Here is a 15,642-nt window from a genome sequence, read left to right on the forward strand (position 1 = left end):
ATATTTAGGAGCGAGGAAATTTCATGACTGGACTTGTTGAACAGGTGGCATCCTATCAAAGTTCCACGCTGGAATTCACTATAATAATTAATAATAAATTGAAAATATACTGTAAATATTATTTTTTATTAATATTATGAGAATAATGTTATTGTATTTTTACATTTTATATTTCCCCCATGCTATGTTTTTAGATAAAAACTATTTCAATAGAAATTAGTTTCCGCCGCAGGGTATCCGGGCTCTCCCTCAGAGATAGGGTGAGAAGCTCGGTCATCCGGGAGAGGCTCAGAGTAGAACCGCTGCTCCTCCACATTGAGAGGAGCCAGATGAGGTGGCTCGGGCATCTGTTTAGGATGCCTCCTGGACGCCTCCCTGGTGAGGTGTTCCGGGCACGTCCCACCTGAAGGAGACCCCGGGGACGACCCAGGACACGCTGGAGAGACTGCATCCTTCGGTTGACCTGGGAACGCCTCAGGATCCCCCCCGGAAGAGCTGGAGGAAGTGGCTAGGGAGAGGGCGTTCCTACTAAAGCTACTCCCCCCGTGACCCGGGAAGCGGTAGAAAATGGATGAATGGATGGAATACCACTTATAGAGAGCTTTTCAAGGCACTCCAAGGCGCTTTACAAATGCACACATTATTCATTCACTTCACAGTCACAGTTCACTCCCGAGTGGTGGTAAACTACTTATGTAGCCACAGCTGCCCTGGGGCAGTCTGACAGAAGCATGGCTGCCATTCTGCGCTTATGGCCCCTCTGACCACCACCAAACATCTAACCACATTCATTCATAGGCAACGTCGGTTATGCTCAGGGACACAACGACATGCGCTTGGGCAGGGATACGAATTGGCGACCCTCTGGTTGCAGCACTTACCCTCTGCACCACGTCGCCCCACTAATACAACATCATTTCTTTAGATTGTGTGTATTGTATTTTAAATAGTATGAGTTGATTGACGATGCAATTAAATATGTATTTAAACAATTAAATAATGAATTTCTATTCTTAATATTGGATTATTTCAAATAATCTGAACTAATTTTAAATCAATGTCTATTGTGTCCTGTTAGTATCTAACAACAACAGCAACAATAATAATAATACTAAACCATTTGTTTTATTTATTACCCCAATGCTTTTTATTTCAACATCAAATATCAATTAAATAATGGAATGTAACTGAATAAAAAAATAAAAGAATAATGTATATACTACAAATCAAATAAAACAGTGTAGGTGTTTATATCAAATTTTATATAATTTCTTTCCGATAAAGAAATACCCATTCAATTAAATAAAGTATTCAATGTAAAAATAATCACACTTTTTGCCATCTCTCGTACCGACAGATATGAATACATAAATACGACACTCCTCTTTTAAACTGCGTTCCTACGGCGATGCTACCCTAGGAGATAAAAGTTGTCAGCGCATTCCATGTGTGTGGACGACAAGAAACGCGAAAAAATGAGGATGCCAGCAGATTGTACTGCATACAGATGCACACTACCATACAATTACAACAAGGGAACTGGGGGTAACGTTTCACAGAGAGAGATGTTCAGGAACTTTTTTTCCGAAATTTTATATATCGATACCATAGGCACAATCATTGACAAAAAAGTAAACCTCATGGAAACTGGTTGAGAAATGAGCGAGTTACGACTTCTTTTTAATGCATTTTAATGTCAATGCATTGCATTTGATGGGAACGTCGACCTTCCCAACATGGCCGCCACGTAGGCACGTTAGGTAACCAGGTTGCTACAGTAAGCGCTGGTGGATCTAGTGTTCATATCTATGCTGGTACCCAGAAAAAATACTAGCTAGGTTAGACAAGCCCCTTTTCAACTGCGTGCCTACGTCGATGCTAAGATTGGGAGGTCATAGTCGTCAGTGCATTCCGTTACGTGGACGGCAACTACACTAAAAATCAAGGATTCCGGTACACTGTGCTGGAATACGGTTGCGAACAAGCTGTACAGCACCGTACAATTACGATAAGGTCACAGGTTTAAAAAAAAAAAAAAAAAAGGGTGTCGGGGGTGTGTGTGTTCAAATGTTATGTATTAATAGCACACGCTTTGGCGTTGACAAAAAGTAAACCTAATGAAAAAATGAGTTGAGAAATGAGCAAGTTACGACCTAATTTCCATGTCCGTGCATTGCCTCTGATGAGATCGTCAACCTCTCCAACATATGGCCGCCATGCAGGCACGACAGTTAGCCGGGCTGCTAAAGCGGGTTCGAGTATCTAGTATCCATATCTATGTGGTTACCCTTCTGTGGCGTTAATCGTTTCGTTGAATCGCTAAGCTAAAATCTCGCGAGATCTGTCGAAGCCTCACGCGCGATGATTGGATTTGAACTCCTCAAATTAAGTTGGTTAGAGTCACCTTTTTTTGGGTCTCAAGAGCTGCAATGGAGGGAGGGGACAAGAGAGGAAACAGAGGAGGGCTGAACATGAGAGGAGGGGAGTGGTCGAGTGGTGGAAGAGTAGCGGTAACAGAAGGCAAACAGTTATTCCTTCATTGTGCCTCCTCAAAGCGAGAGGACGTCTTTTCATCCCCAAGAACAGCGGCGCCTCCTCAGAACGGGACTCGAGATAAGTCGACCCCCGTCCCCGGTGAGCGGAGATGTGTTTTTGGGCTCTTGAAAGTTAGTGAAGTTGCGGAGAAAGAAAGTCGGCCTTAATCAGCTTCTCGACGAAATGCCCCATTTTTAGCGACGGTTTAATGGAAAGTGTTGAATGTTAGTGTATAAAGTGCTTGGTGCTACGTTTTCAAACTTTCTAAGGTTTCTTAGACTTAATTTGTCGGCGGTATGACACTATCTTTTAACGTGACACATTAATATCTTCATTCACAATATTTTGCTGATGTCACTGAGGCTACAGTACACTCCGGTTGTAGGCTAAAATCTAAGCAAATTAGGCTTCCATTCTTTCGCTCTCTCGCTCTCTCTCTCTCTTATACAGCGGCTGAAATAAGTACTTAACACGTCACCAGTTTTCTCACTAAATATACTTCAAAAGAAAATTTCACCAGATGTTGGGAACAACTCAAGTAATCCATGCATCCAAATAAAGTAGAACAAATATGTTGTGTGTAAAAATGTGAAATGACACAGTTCGAAAATGTATCTAACTCATGAAGAAAGGGAGGTTCAAAAAGTCATGGAAAGCCAAGACAACACCTAAAATCTATTAATAATCGAACAGCAATCCAGGCCCTTGACAGTGCGAATGACTATAGGCTGGTTCAGTCCTAATTGATGGGCTACAAAAAGGTCTCATTGTCAAGGTGTGAGTCAAGACGCATCTCATGATGGGTAAGAGCAGAAAGCTTTCTCAAGACCATCACAAACTAATTGTTGCGAAACATAACGATGACATTGGTACCAGGCGCATATCTAAGCTTCTGAACGTTCCAGTGAGCGCGGTTGGGCCCATAATACAGTACGCAAGTGGAAAGCCAATCATACCACCATAAATTTGCCTCAATCAGGTGCGCCCTCGATAGATTTCTGACAGAGGAGTGCAAAGAATAATTGGAAGAGTTGTCCAAGCGCCGAGGACCACCTGTAGAGAGCTTCAAAAAGACCTGGAATTAGCAGGTACTGTGGTCACAAGGAAAACGGGGAGTAATGTACTCCGCCACCATGGCCTGTATGCTCACTCATCACGCAAGACCCCATTGCTGGGGAAAAAAAGAATGTCAAGGCTCGTTTGAAGTTTGCTGCGCAACATTTAGACACGCCAGTTAAATACTGGGAGAATATCGTCTGGTTAGATGAGAGCAAAATTGAACTGTTTGGATGCCATAATGCACACCACGTTTGTAAGAGAAATGGCACTGCACGTCACCCTAAAAAAGTGATTTCCAAACTTTATGGAGCCAAGGCACATATATTACAAAAAAAAAAATCTCACGGCACACCAACAACCAAGAATGTCACAAAAAGTGGATACATTAATTACTGTATGTACTTCCTGCCATCTACTAGAAGAGCATTTATTTGTTCTGTCTGTCATTATACCTCACTGGCATAAATAGATGAACAAATTTCTTGTCAATTTTTTTTGAGCAACTAAGTAAAATTTATCATTTCCCACGGCACACCTGAGAAGCGCTTACGGCACACTAACGTGCCACGGCACACTGGTTGGGAATCACTGCCCTAAAAACACCATACCAACAGTGAAGTTTGGAGGTGGGAACATGGTGTGGGGCTGCTTTTCAATAAATGGTACTGGTGAACTTCACATTATAGAAGGAAGGATGAATGCGCAAATGTACAGACATTGTTGACAAAAATCTGCTGCCATCTACGAGGAGGATTAAAATGAAATGAGGGTGGACATTTCAGTAGGATAATGATCCAAAACATACTGCCAAGGAAACTATCAATTGGTTTCAAAGAACAAAAATAAAGCTGCTAGAATGGCCCAGCCTCACTTGAATCCAATCGAAAATCTGTGGAAAGAACTCAAGCTCAAGGTTCATAAAAGAAGCCCACGGAACCTTCACGATTTGAAGACCGCTTGTGTGGAGGAATGGGCCAAAATCACATCAGAACAATGCATGCGTCTAGTTTCTCCATACAGGAGGCGTCTTGAAGCTGTCATTTCAAACAAAGGCTTTTGTACAAAGTATTAAATAAATACCAGTTGCGTGTTCAATACTTTTTTCCTGTGTGATTTCACATTATTACTTAATTTCTGAGCCTATTTGGTCTACTTTTTTTCTATGAATGGATTACTTGGGTTGTTCCCAACATCTGGTGAAATCTTCGTCAATAGAATACATATTTTCCATCCATTTTCAACACCGCTTATCCTGGTTAGGGTCGCGGGGCGCTATCCCATACATGTTATATATTAAGTATATTTAAATAATATATAGTTTTATATTAAATGTTATATTGTATTTAAATATTTGTATATATATTGAATTATATATCTAATTTGCAAACATCTACTTCACTTTGGAAAACCATGCTCAACATTTCCCCTTATTTTTTGACATGTCCTGGACCAAACCATTAACTGAATCATAATTGGTTAATGGAAAAAATGTCATTTTAATATATTCAATCATTCATTCACTTTCCGTACCGCTTATTCTCACTAGGGTCGTGGGCGGGCTGGAGGAACAATTTAAAAATTAAAAACTACATTTAAATACTAAGATCTTTCATTTAAAGGGGACATCCATCCAACCACTTTCCATACCGCCTATCCTCACTAGGGTCGTGGGCGTGCTGGAGCCTATCCCAGCTAACTTTGGGCGAGCGGCGGGGTACACCCTGAACTGGTAGCCAGCCAATCGCAGTGCACATATAAACAAACAACCATTGCCACTCACATTCACACCTACGGGCAATTTAGAGTCTTCAATTAACCTACCATGCAGGTTTTTGGGGTGTGGAAGGAAACCGGAATACCGGAATAATGTCGGACCCTGTTAATTCATGTCAAATGTTTACAAAAATATGTACATTTGGTTCAATAAAGACTGAATTGTCTTCAATGGTACAAAAACACATTTATTAGGTTTAGTGAAAACTCAAAATTGTCTACATTGTTTACGGAAACTTGGTACATTAGGTTTATAGACGACTAAATTGTTTTCAGTAGTACAAAAAAACTCATGTTATCTTCATTGAAGACTTAATTGTGTTCAGTGTTACACAAACAAATACGTTTGGTTTGTTGAAAATCCTAATTCGTTTAAAAGATTTACAAAAACATGCTTGAAATTATCGTCATTATTACAAAAGCGCATTTGATGGGTCTACAGAAGACTCGAAACAGTCTTGTAATAAAAAGACTGCTTAGGCTTATCAAAGACTGAGTCATTTAAACGTTTAGAAAAGCATATACGTTAGTTTCATTGAGGGCTGTAAATTGCCTTCACTGTTGCGAAAACGTACGTTAGATCCTTTGAAGACAAGCTTGCCTTCACTATTACTAAAACTTATGTTAGGTTTAGTAAAGAGTTAAGTTACCAAAACAAGACCACAATTTGTCTAAAATGTTTACAAAAACATCTACATTAGGTGAATTGAAAGTCATTAAAAATAATTTTTGCAACAATTTCCACATAATTTTAATAAGGTAATACTGTTCACAGTAGTTTATTGTAACTTAAAAGTCTTTCATGGACATTAAAAGGCTTATAGAAGTCATTAATTTGATCTTCAATGAATGAATGTAATTATTCATCCGCAGAGGTCAATTAAAAGGTCAGGGGTTTAATCAAGTAAGATGAGACGAGGCCCGATGGCTCAAGTGAATTATTCAGAGCTCAATTGTTCATGTCTCCCTGTGCTGCACTCCTGAGTATCTGGCTGAGAGTTGCCATTGTCGCGCCGACATCGCGTCAAAAAGTTAAAAAACACCTTAGCTCTGTCAGAGTCTAACTTTGATGTTACAAAAACATGAATGGTACATTTAAGTGTGTTGGAGACTCTTAATTTGTCTTAAGTGGTCTTTCATGTTTACAAAAATGTGTTCGGTTCGTTGAAGACTAAATTAGCTCCAGTGTTTAAAAAAAAAAAAAAAAAGTACAGTATACATGTACTTAATATTGTATATGGTACTTGCTTTGTCATTTGTTTACAAAAACATATATTAGCTTTGTTGAAGTCCCAGAATTTTTGGGGATGGACACAAAACACACATTTGGTTTGTGGATTTCCCAGAGGTGGGCTCAAAGCTGAGGCAGACATAGTTGAAATGTTCATATCTGACAGGAACGGTAGTGAGCAGGTGGGATGAATCACAGACACTGTGTTTGGTGACTTGTTGTTATTATTAGCTTGCGGATTTGATAAAAAAGAGCTGCTGATAAAGCGCTGCAGTACAAAAGTGAGCTTGGAAAGATGTTGGAGCATTCCTCAAAAGTCCAAGCGGGAGGTGTTTCATTAAAGGACAACATTAAACTCTTTTTTTTTTACTTTTCAAAGCAAAAACTTTGTCCTGTACAAAAAAGGAACTTTTTTTTCCCCCCGAAAGAGGCCTTTTCACTCAGTTTGCTATTAGACGTACCAAAGGAAATGCAGCTGCTGCTTCATTTGTCACAGTAGTCCATTGTTAAATGGAAGTATGCTACGGGCATGGCCACTTTCTCTTAATTCCGGATGACTCATCAAAGGAATGTGATCTGAGGTTATGTTCACATCAACAATCTAGTCAAAACAGGAAATGTTTTCTTTGTCAAAACCTTTTTTCATATGGATGACAAAGCAAAAAAACAAAACAAAATAAACAGCGTTTTCAACATTAATATGGAAACGATAATGGTGTTGATTTTAAGTCCCATCGGAGACCAAAATACCGGTATCATATTGCAAAATCCGACGTAAAATGAGGTATTTGTTACTGCATTTCTCGGTTTACATCGCTAAAATATGCTTTGCATGTTTCTAAAGATTACAGTAGATAAAACCCTTTGAGCGGTCAGTAGCTTTCTGAACAACGCATTATAAGTCACGAATCATCGCCTCCATGGCACCGAATATGCTACACTTACAAGTATCGTTATCACGAGGGGGAGGACAGGAAAGCCATGCTAATCGCTAAGCTAACATAGGCATGGTGTCACCAAACACTGAAAATACTGTAAGTGATTTAGTGATACAGTATACTTGTCACATATTATTGTGGGCGGCTATGGATCCGTAGGTAGAGCAGGCTGTCCAGTGACCGAAGGGTAACTGGTTCGAATCCCAGCTACGACTGTCCGCATGTCGAATTGTCCTTGGGCAAGACACTGGACCCTAATTTGCTCCCAGTGGGCCTGGCAGCGCCTTGCATGGCAGCAGTTGCCCATTGGTGTATGAATTTGTGTGAGTGGGTGAATGTGAGGCTTTGTCAAGTGTTTTGGGCACTGTGATGGTGGAGATAAAGTGCTGTATACAGTAGCTAGCTGCAAAAACTAATTTGAATTGCATGACACATTGACCATTGACACTTCAAGCGTACGTCGCAGTAATAAATATGCGTGTTTCAATTCGGCGTGGGTCTTTTCTTCCCCAATGGGCTGTTAATTTCAGCTGGGAAAGCCTGTGAGCCTGCTTAGCCAGAAGAAGAAGAATCACCTTTTATTGTCATGAACATGCATGCATGCACACGAAATTTGTTCTCTGCATTTAACCCATCACAGTGAACACATATGTGTCATGAACGGAACAGAGGCTAGGACCCAAAAATGCAAGACTCCAAAACAAATGGACAGTTTCCAAAAAGAGAGGTTTAATAGACGGGCATAGGTCGGTACACGGGCAGGCAATCCAAGAAGGGCAACAGTATCCAAGAACATGAGGCAAGGTCGATAATCGGAACAGGGTCAAAGTCTTACTGTGAGTCTGTGACAAGGAATGCTGGAACGTGACGACAAGGTACAACGAACTGGCAACGAGAGGGAATGAGACACGAGGTTAAATACAATAGGTAATTAGGGTGAACGAGGCACAGGTGGTGAAGATGCTCACAGGAGCAGGTGTGTGAGAAACGAGAGAGGAAGACAAAACCTGGCACACACGCACACACACACACACACACACACACACACACATGACAATATGAACACATGCAGCTCCTTCTGACCTTCTCCATCAACACCCTCAATGCAAATAATGCATCTGTGGTACTCTTAAAACTCTGTATGGTACTCTAAAACCATACTGTTGCTCATAAATACTTCATTCTGTCCTCAGTCTAGCCTCCCTACTCTTTCCCATCACTTGTGTGGCTAATCAACATTATTCCTCTATAGTTCTCACAACTTTGCACATCACCCTTATTCTTAAAAATGGGCATCAGCACACTTTTCCTACATTCCTGTGGCATCTTGTCATCTTCTAGAATTCAGTTGAACAACCTGGTCAAAAGATCCACCACTCCCTCTTTTAGATGCTTCCGTACCACTACAGGTAGAGTACGTCATCAGGACCGACTGCCTCAATCCCTCTGTCTGGCCAACCTGTATAGAGCTTCGCTCCTTCTTTACTGTCCAACCTGGCATACATGTCATCATATGCCTTTTGTTTGGCCATGGCCACTTCTACATTCGCTCTATGTCGCATCTCCGTGTATTCTTTTCTCCTCTCCTCAGTCCTGTCTCCCACTTCTTCTTAGCTAACCTCTTTCCTTGTATGCTTTCCTGTTTTTATTTACATTTTTTACAACTTAATTGGAATTGGTGTTTGTACTTCATAAAACATATAGTAATAACATAATTAAACAGAAGGTAAAGAATCAAACAGTTTGTGGTGATGGTTTGTGTTCAAATATCCATTGCTTAAAGTGTTATAACACTGTGACTATCCATTCTAATCATGAGCCCGTCTATTGCGTTGTGCATTGTGTGTAGTATAAAGCTTGCAAAAGATAAGTTGTGTGGTTGTTTTAAATACACGTGTAATTCTTTATTTTATGTTCAGACTGACAGTAAACTGCATGTGTTGCTACCATTTGTGTTCAAATGTAAGTTGTTTATAATTACCGCAATATGGATGCTAGATTTGTTAGCCCATCTGTGGCATTTTCCATTATGTGTTAGCATTAAGCTATCAGACTTTCGTTAATGTGGTTTACTTAAATATGTGTAATTCTCTTTTTTATGTTGAGTTTTACAGTACTCTTGAATTGGTAGTGGCATCAAACAGCTTGGGGCCTCTTTTTTGCCAAACTGCTGCTGAAGTGAGTTTAGTTGAGTAAACCGCCACCATACAGCGCTCGTATCTAAAATTTTTGTTCGAAAGTCAAACCAATAAATTGGCCTAACGATGGCTCTTATCTGGAAAAAGTCGAAAGTTGAGTCACTCTGTATTTAAAGGCAGCACTATATAGCCGAACCAATAAATAGCTCACCTCAAATATGGCCCCTATTGCCTCTGAACATCACAGTGATTTGATTGGATGCTCAGTCTGTGCTTTGATCTTCTCGGCAATATCAGGACAATCCAGACCTGTTAAAATACGTGTTAACATTGATGCTTTTCCGCAGACAATGGCTGTGACGATGATGGACTGATAGCAGAGCTGAAAAGAAGATGTCGTTCTTTGGTCTCAATTGTGTCAGGAAGAAAGAGCGAGGTAAGCTTGATGAGGCTTGCATTTTGATACAGAATTTTTAACATTTTTATAAATGAACATTGATCATGATTGTTTTTTTTTTTTTTTTCCCCCCGATGTCAGAGGTGGAGAGGAAGCTTCGGGCTAATGACCGGGAATACAATCTCTCCTTTAAATATGCTGTAAGTGTCAATCACCTTGTAGTGTTTTGCTTTTTCTTTTGCTCTTTTTTTGTTACACAAGCACCAAGAACGGCGACCCATTGTTTGTGTACTTTTTGTGGGCGAGGAAGCAGTCCAGCTGCTGATCACAACCACCTGGACGATGAGGGTCTCACTCCCACTGCCTCTGAGCCTCCACTAGTTAAACATTTCCTATAGCCTTCTACACAAACAAAACAGCCAGGAGAAATCCCTCTTGCACAACAGCAATAAATAGAATGTCTAGAAATATTCCATCCATCCATTTTCTTCCGCTTAACCGAGGTCTGGTCGCGGAGGCAGCAGCTTTAACAGGGACGCCCAGACTTCCCTCTCCCCAGCCACTTCTTCTGTGGAGATCCCGAGGTGCTCTGAGGCCAGCTGGGAGACATAGTCTCTCCAGCGTGTCCTGGGACATGCCCGGAACACCTCAGCAGGGAGGCGTCCGGGAGGCATCCGAATCAGATGCCCCAGCCACCTCATCTGGCTCCTCTCAATGTGGAGGAGGAGCGGCTCTACTCTGAGCTCCTCCCGGATGACCGAACTTCTCACCCTATCTCTAAGGGAGAGCCCGGAAACTCTCCGGAGAAAACCCATTTCGGGCGCTTGTATCCGGGATCTTGTTCGACCGGTAAGTTGAGAGCTTCGCCTTTCGGCTTAGCTCCTTCTTTACCACGATGGGTCGATACAAAGTCCGCATCACTGCAGACGGTGCACCGATCTGTCTGTCGATCTCCCGTTCCATTCTTCCCTCACTCGTGAACAAGACCCCAAGATACTTGAACTCCTCCACTTGGGGTAGGATCTCATCCCCGACCTGGAGAGGTCACGCCTCCCTTTCCGACTGAGGACCATGGCCTCAGATTTGGAGGTGCTGATTTTTGTCCCAACCGCTTCACGTTCTGCTGTGAACCACTCCAGCGCGAGTTAAAGATCATGACTTGATGAAGCCATCAGAACCACATACTCTGCAAAAAGCAGGATCATAATACTGATGTCAACAAACCGGACCCCCTGAACACCTCGGCTGCGCTTAGAAATTCTGTCTCCAGGTGGGAATTGAAGCTCCTCTTGACAAGGGACTCTGCCAGAGGTTCTTAACAGACCCTCACAATATGTTTGAGTTTGAGGACTCCAAAAAGGGTGAGTACTCTGAACTGCTGTTTGGTACATAGGCACAAACAACTCTCAGGACCCCCCTCCACACCGAAAGGCGGAGGGAGGCACCCCTCTCAAGAGGAGTGGTCCCAGAACCAAAGCTGTTTGTGGAGGTGAGCCCGAGTCTATCTAGTTGGAACTTCTCAACATCGCACACCAGCTCGGGCTCCTTCCCTGCCAGTCAGGTGACATTCCACATCACTAGAGCGTAGAGGTGTAGCTGGGGATCGGACTGCCAAGGCCCCTGCCTTCGGCTGTCACACACCTCACCACGCACCAGACCCTCTTGGCCCATCCCACAGGTGGTGAGCCTACAAAGTTGTTACATAACACCAAAAGCTTGCTGTGTGCTTCCTCCCTACCAGACGAACGCCATCAAGACCTCCAAATACAACTTCTTCACTTTCCTACCTCTCAACCTCTTTGAGCAGTTTCAGAGGATCGCTAATGCCTACTTTCTGTTCCTGCTGGTGCTCCAGGTATGCCAGGATGCCCTTGCTCCTGTTAGGTGTTGCTCTGTAGCCTGTTTAGACAGCTAGTTGGTACTTGATTGTTCATTCATTTTAAGCCTCATTTTATAGACTTGGAAATTTTGGCATATTTGGCAGTCGTTAACAACACTTGTTTTTGGTGTGTCAAATTTAGACAGACATTTTCACTTTACAGGGACTTTAACTGTGCTTAACTTAATCTATTTTCCATCAGGTGATTCCTGAGATCTCATCACTTTCCTGGTTCACCACTGTGGTGCCTCTTGTGCTGGTGCTGTCCGTCACCGCCGCCAAGGACGCCACTGATGACATTGTAAGCGCCTCACCTACCTTAATCTGTTGCCTAACACCTATTTAGTCCTTCTTTGATAGGACAAGGATCCATATTTGTTAACCTAGTGAGTCCTCCCAGTTATGCAAATGTAATATTTAACATAAACTTATTTTGTAATGATGAAATAGATTTGTATTTTTTTAAAGACATTCTAAGGTCTAAGCATAAACTGTATTGATTTGATTGAAGTTTGGTAAAGTCGATGAATAAAAAGTAAATAACTGCACTTCAGTTGACTTAGAATGACCAAAGATGACTTTGCAGCTATTTTACAGCGATTTTTATAAATACATCAATGGAACAAATGTCATAAAAAGAGCGACCTCTGGCAACCAGTCCAGGGTGTGTACCCATCCTCTTGTCCATAGTTAGTTAAATAAATAAATGAATAAAAATAATACAAAATAAAGACATTCAACAGATACATAAATGAATAAAAAATGACTTTTCACAGATTTAATAAGTAAAATAAATACAAATAAGAACATCTACAAAATGTATTCATGAATTAATAAAAATGAGTTTGGAGCCCATCCCGATGATAGCTGGGATGGGCTCCAGCACTCCTCCGACCCTTGTGAGGATAAGCGGCTCAGAAAATGGATTTTAAAAAATAACAAATATATACGCAAATTAATATCAATATAGTTGAAATAACTAAATGAATGAATGAAAATAAGAAATACATTTGAAATATGTAAAATTGAAAATGAATTGATAAAACTATATTTGACTGTGAGTCAAATCTAGTTTATTGCTGAAAACTTGTACTATCATGTGCAGAAGCATAGGAACTGACTAAATTCCCCTTAAATGGCCAGTTGCGTCACCCTGATTTCACAACATGCTTCTTGTTCCCCATTTTTCTGACGAGCTATTATGTTGCGCTGTTGAAGAAACTCAACTACTTCCCATTGCAAGCCACACTCATGACCGTTTACTCTAATGGTTTAGGAGCGCTAATGTGGAAGGTGAGAAACAAAGACTAAAGGCTTCTTTATACTCTCGCGGGCGGTGACCACGCTGACGTCACTGTGGCCATCCCGCGCGCAGTTTGCCTTTATACTTGACCGCAACCCACGCGTGCAGTTTTGAAAATGTACTGCAGTTCTCCTTCAAGTTGGGGGTGTCGCTAAGGCTGGTATTGGCTAGGACATCACAGGGTGGAGTTTCCTCTGCATTTATGGGCAATTCCGGTAGCTGTTTTTACTTTCCTTTCCGGAACAAGGAACAAAGCAACAACAATGGCGATCGTGGAACAGTGTCTGCTAGAGCAAATTGACCTAGATGACCAGATGATACGTTTAATTATGCTGTAAAATCGACCAAGAAGCCAGTGGCGTAGATGGTACGTAGAACCAAGGGGTTCTACGTACCACGCTGAGTATGTCATCACAGCATGTGACTAAAACTGATCAATCACGAGAGATGATCACCGCGGCATTCTACGCCCAGCAACAATTTTTGCCGTGTGCGTGTCAAGTGACGCAGATGGGACGTGCGGGCCAATGCGTCGGTCACGTGAGAGCGCTGGAGTATAAAGAGCTATAACCTGATCTTGTAGCTTAAACATTAGCTCAGGTACACAGAGAGTCACAGACTTTAATGAACTAGAATGCGGAAAAGCGGGTAAAAAATCTAACATTTTATCTTTCCTTTGCTTCTAGAATCGCCACCGGAGTGACAATCAAGTCAACAACAGAAGAGTCCAAGTCCTCATCGATGGAAAGTAAGTATTTTTTTTTTAAATTTTCAGGTCAACAGAATGCAAAAAAACCCCAACAAAAACAACAACAACAATATTCCTGTAGTTACTTAGGTGGTTTAGCGTATGTCCAGTGAGTGGGACTATGTAAATTAACGCTTGTTGCTTGGCAGAATTCGAGGCAGAAGACTCCACTGCCCTATATGGCTGTTGCCATTAGCTCTGTAACCAAAATGCTAACATTACGCTACTAACGTGAGGCCTAGTTCCTATCCATGAGGCTTGCAAGCTCAACCAACAAAAATGATTGATGTTATGGGTGTTGAGCCGATGCGGTTAGACCCTTAGCTCACTGGCCTGGAGACAAGCGGACGACCTGATGGCGACTCGAGTCTCTGCTGGTTGCGGTGACGTCTCGTGGAGTTGCAGTGAAATTGAACATGTACGATTTCATTGGAAACCTGACGATACTATATAGAAAACCTGTAATGTGGCTTAATGTGACAAATCTGCAATCAGTCATCACCAAATTTTATGTGGAGATCTCTACGTATGCCCACTTCAACCTCTGAAATTATCAGAACGATCACTCCAATATTTTGGATTTTATTGACGTTAAAGTTTAAGCATTTTGAATAAAATAGAGGATTGTTCCCGTGTCTGCACTCTGGCAGCTGAGCGTGGAGCACGGACACCGATGAAACTTCAGGACACGTTGCCCCTGCATTAGTTCATCGGCAAAAGAAAAAAAATACAGTACTTAGGTCAATAATTTATCAGCGATGTAAGTATTCTTTTCTTTTGCTGTCAAACTCTCAAATAGGGGGCGGGCATTCACCTGCGGCTGCACCCGCATGCAACCGGCACCGCTTGTTGTAATTATAATGTTTTTATAATTGTGAGAGGCCAAAATTGAAATCATGATTAAAATTTGATTAAATGCCCAGCCTGTATATTAAAAGTGTAAACGGTTTTGTCTGAATTCAGAGTTGTTAATTGTATTGCATGTTCTCCCCGTGCCTGCGTAGGTTTTCTCCGGGCATCCCAAAAACATGCATGAATTGGAGACTCTAAACTGCCCGTAGGTGTGAATGTGAGTGCAAATGGTTGTTTGTTTGTATGTGCCCTGCAATTGGCTGGCAACCAGTTCAGGGTGTACCCCACGTCCTGCTCTATGATAGCTGGTATAGGCTCCAGCACGCCCGCGACGTCTGTTTTGTAGTCTTATCTGGGCATTACGTGTTGTCTTTCTCAGACGTGTTGTCTGTCCCACACCGCCGACGTTTTTTTTTTTTTTTTAATAACTTGATCGGCGGTCAGATATTTACAGTACCACAAAGAAAGACACGCAACAAGGCTAAAAATAAACTAGCTTTTGGATTAAAATATAATGTACACGATGGCGACACGGAGTAAATATTTTTGCTACCAAGTAGTGAAACCCCATAAATATATCTATTGCATTGCGATGCGGTGATAGCCACAAAACATTACATTTTTCTTCCTGTTATGACCTCCTCTGTTTAGGCAGCTAGTTGGCTCTGTCTTAACTGCACTGGTTGCTGCCCGTTAATGACTTTGAAATGTAGTCACTGCTACAAAACATTTCATTTTAATTCCTGTTAGGATTTCTTCAGCAGACCGTTAGGCAACAAGTTGGTTGTG

The 15,642-nt window shown here is 41.6% G+C and overlaps 1 protein-coding gene across 4 annotated transcripts in view; it reads left to right on the forward strand.

Moving 5' to 3' along the window:
- The first annotated feature begins 2,472 nt into the window (after positions 1 to 2,472).
- Positions 2,473 to 15,642, forward strand: part of atp8b5a (ATPase phospholipid transporting 8B5a) — a 41,471-nt gene continuing 28,301 nt past the window's right edge. For 2 of the 4 annotated variants that reach the window (XM_061672312.1, XM_061672313.1), the window contains exons 1-6: positions 2,474 to 2,634; positions 10,022 to 10,110; positions 10,213 to 10,271; positions 11,813 to 11,926; positions 12,153 to 12,251; positions 13,940 to 14,001. In XM_061672312.1, coding sequence (XP_061528296.1) covers positions 10,068 to 10,110; positions 10,213 to 10,271; positions 11,813 to 11,926; positions 12,153 to 12,251; positions 13,940 to 14,001 — 377 coding nt within the window. In that variant the 5' untranslated portion in view covers positions 2,474 to 2,634; positions 10,022 to 10,067. Of the gene's footprint in view, positions 2,635 to 10,021; positions 10,111 to 10,212; positions 10,272 to 11,812; positions 11,927 to 12,152; positions 12,252 to 13,506; positions 13,854 to 13,939; positions 14,002 to 15,642 lie in introns of those variants that run through there. The other 2 variants (XR_009768291.1, XM_061672315.1) reach the window with 2 other exon arrangements.

Source organism: Phycodurus eques, chromosome 3, assembly GCF_024500275.1.
Source record: "Phycodurus eques isolate BA_2022a chromosome 3, UOR_Pequ_1.1, whole genome shotgun sequence".
Lineage (NCBI taxonomy): Eukaryota > Metazoa > Chordata > Actinopteri > Syngnathiformes > Syngnathidae > Phycodurus > Phycodurus eques.